General features: G+C 47.4%; 1 protein-coding gene across 1 annotated transcript; it reads left to right on the top strand.

Annotated features, from left to right (window-relative positions):
- Positions 1-130: 130 nt before the first annotated feature.
- On the top strand, positions 131-2486 carry LOC110295597 (GTPase IMAP family member 3). The gene is made up of 2 exons (XM_029478693.1): positions 131-1030; positions 1562-2486. The coding sequence occupies exons 1-2, from the start codon at positions 1003-1005 to the stop codon at positions 2449-2451; spliced, it is 918 nt and encodes a 305-aa protein (XP_029334553.1). The 5' UTR covers positions 131-1002; the 3' UTR covers positions 2452-2486.
- The last annotated feature ends 886 nt before the right edge of the window (positions 2487-3372 follow it).

Here is a 3372-nt window from a genome sequence, read left to right as displayed (position 1 = left end):
TGTGTGTGTGTGTGTGTGTGTGTGTGTGTGTGTATGTGTGTGTGTATGTGTGTGTGTGTGTGTGTGTGTGTGTGTACACTCTATTAAATTCTGTTCCTCTAGAGTACCAGACTAATACAAGACCTTACTCCTGGAACATAGTCAAGGAAACACTCAAAAGCTTTGACAAGCAGGGGCCTGAATTTGGAAGGTCTGTATAGGTTCTTCCCGGTAAAGAAGCTAGGAAGTCGCTCTCCCTAACCTTGTACAAGAGGTAGGTAGAGTGGGGTAGAACAAGGATCAGAAAGGCTTGTGAAGAAGAGGGTAGAAGGAAAGAAAGGGCCTGAAAGAAAGACACCCTCAAGGTGTTTCCAATCCCAGGATTGACCTGGGAACAGGGAACCTGTGGATTCCAGGAGCACAGCACATTGACTATGCAGCCTTAGGACTTTGCTTTTCTTTCTGCTTACTGGGGGCAGCCCACCACTCCCAAACAGGTCCCACAGTGGACTCCTACTCCTGGGTGAACAGTTGCTCCTGGTTTTCTAGGAACTTTCCCAGGTTAGGCAGAGAAAATCCTGTGGTCTGCACTCAGCTCAACTCTGGGCATAGCAAACCATTGCCAGAACGTGGGAAGAAGTTCATTTGTCTCTTGGAGGTACTGGGCGTCAGTTTCTAGTACTGGGTTCCCAAAGAACCCCAGATAGCCATGTGCTCATGTGCCCAGTAGGAAATAACTGAACAACTTAATGAACTATTATTGTGGGATGAAGACTAGTTATGGTGACAATGAGTATGTCCATATGCTCACGTGCACAGACCCATTTCTTGGGTCTTTCTCTTTTGGGTCATCTAGAACTACCTCTAAGTATGTGCGTGTGTGAGTATATGTGTGTGTGATGTCAGCAGTTCTTTCTTTCTTTGCTCTGATGTCTCTTCCTACAAGATATTGGGTTTGTTATTGCACGTTACATTCAAATCCAATTTGAACACTTTTTGCATATTTCTCCTTCTAGAAAAAAAATGGAAACACTTCAGAATGTTGTAACAGGTAAGAAGACTGGTGGAGGTAGGACTCCCTTCCACAGTCAACAGCGACTGCCCAGTGCCTAGAAAGGGACAAACTTCCCTCCAGCACCTAAAACAAGAGAATGTTCTCCCAGATAATTAGACATATTAGGCCATTAACTGTTACACTCTCCATAGCAAGGGCAAGTTCTTCAATATAAAATCTCACTGTCTGTAAAATAGAGATCTGGATAGATGGGAGGAGACAGAGATAAAGAAGCAGTCAGAATGACCAACCCTATAAGGCCCTGAGCATACTGCAATGGCCTATCATCTCAGACTTATACAGAGGAAGGTCCTGGAATAGTGCTAAAATCATCCATCCTTCAGGAAAAGATGTGATAGACACTGGTCATCAGGAACACTTGATCCCAGAAGTCCCCTGTGTGATGGGTGTAATGTTGGTAAAGCAGAGGGGTTGAGTTCCGAATTGGTTCCCGCTAATTCCTATCAGTTTTCAGCCATCCTTTTAATGGTTCATTTCTTATACCTGAGCTTCCCTACACTCCCACAGGTGGAAATAAAGGTGGCTGCACCTCAGGATCAAGGCTACTGAGGATCCTCCTGGTGGGCAAATCTGGCTGCGGTAAAAGCGCCACAGGGAACAGCATCCTCCGACGACCAGCATTCGAGTCCAGGCTCAGAGGCCAGTCTGTGACCAGGACCAGCCAGGCAGAGACAGGCACATGGGAGGGGAGGAGCATCCTAGTGGTAGACACACCCCCCATCTTTGAGTCAAAGGCCCAGAACCAAGACATGGACAAGGACATTGGAGACTGCTACCTGCTGTGTGCCCCAGGACCTCATGTGTTGTTNCTGGTGACCCAGCTGGGACGCTTCACAGCTGAAGATGCCATGGCTGTGAGGATGGTGAAAGAGGTCTTTGGGGTAGGNGTCATGAGGCACATGATCGTCCTCTTCACCCGCAAGGAAGACCTGGAAGAGAAGTCCTTGGAAGAGTTTGTGACCCACACTGACAACCGCAGCCTGCGCAGCCTGGTTCAGGAGTGTGGGAGGAGGTACTGTGCCTTCAACAACAGGGCCTCTGGGGAGGAGCAGCAGGGGCAGCTGGCAGAGCTCATGGCCCTGGTGAGGAGTCTGGAACAGGAGTGTGAGGGATCCTTCCACAGCAATGACCTCTTCCTTTATGCCGAGGCACTCCTTAGAGGAGGTTACAGTGTGCACCAGGAAGCCTATAGGTGCTACCTGGCCAAGGTGAGGCAGGAGGTGGAGAAGCAGAGGTGGGAGCTGGAGGAGCAGGGGGGCAGCTGGGTCCTCAAGATGCTCCCCAGAGGCGAAACGTCGGAGGTGTTGTGCTCGGCTTTTCAATGGGGTTTGGTGTTCATATTAATCTTCTTCATTTGCCTTTTTCTCATATTTTATAAAGTTTTGAAAAAAAGATGAAATTTCAAAACCTGTAAGTCATATAAAGTACTCAGAAATTGCTGGTTGTTTGTGAGCCTAGAGGCTGCCTGGGACTGAGAATAAAGAAAAAAACAAACCTGGGCATGCCCCATAGTTAAAACATTCCTGGGAACAGCTTAACCTTAAAGATAAAGAGGAATGTGAGGACATAACAGGGCTATCTGAACTGAGTCAACAACTCACAGAACTCTGACACCCTGCACATATATGTAATTTTTCTGCTAATGTTTGAATAAGCCAATAGTGTTTTGCTATGCTGAATTCTCCACCCCTAAGCCCCCTAATCCATAAAACCTCCTAGCTTTCGAGCCTCGTGGCCGACATCCGTTATCTCCTGTGTGGGATGCATGTTGGTTAGGAGCTTCGTCATTAAACTACCTCCTGTAATTACATCAAGACGGTATTTTCGTGATTCTTTGAGTGCACGCTGAAACAGGAATTGAGTGGGGGTTTCCACGCTAGGTTCTATCAGTTTGAGACTCTGCATTTTATTGTGGGATGGGATCACCCACAAATATTGTGTTTTCTACCTATGGGGGGAAAAAGTGTGAAGTGTGTCCTGGTGTTTTCAATTGTTAATTAAGCCAGCATCAGGCTAGCAGGATATGTAAAGGTTTGTCACTTCCTGCCCCCCAAAAGAAATGCAAGCTGCCTTGGGGAAGGTGATCCTCCTCCATGTAGCCCCCAGAGCCTTGCTTAAACTGGATGAGTAAGGAGTGTGTTGGGATTTGGGGGTGGGGGTTGTTTATTTGCTTGCTTGCTTGTTTGTTTTGGGTAATAAAGAGCTGGCAGCCTGCACTGGGGCTGGAACAGAAGCAGGGAGTTGCAGAGAGAGAGAGAGACAAAGGAAAGACAGAAGGGAGACAGAGGGAGGCAGGGAAGTAAGTAAGTAATGAGTGT

Source organism: Mus caroli, chromosome 6, assembly GCF_900094665.2.
Source record: "Mus caroli chromosome 6, CAROLI_EIJ_v1.1, whole genome shotgun sequence".
NCBI lineage: Eukaryota > Metazoa > Chordata > Mammalia > Rodentia > Muridae > Mus > Mus caroli.
The sequence above is the reverse complement of the archived record's forward strand: the minus strand, read 5'-3'. Positions and strand labels throughout refer to the sequence as shown.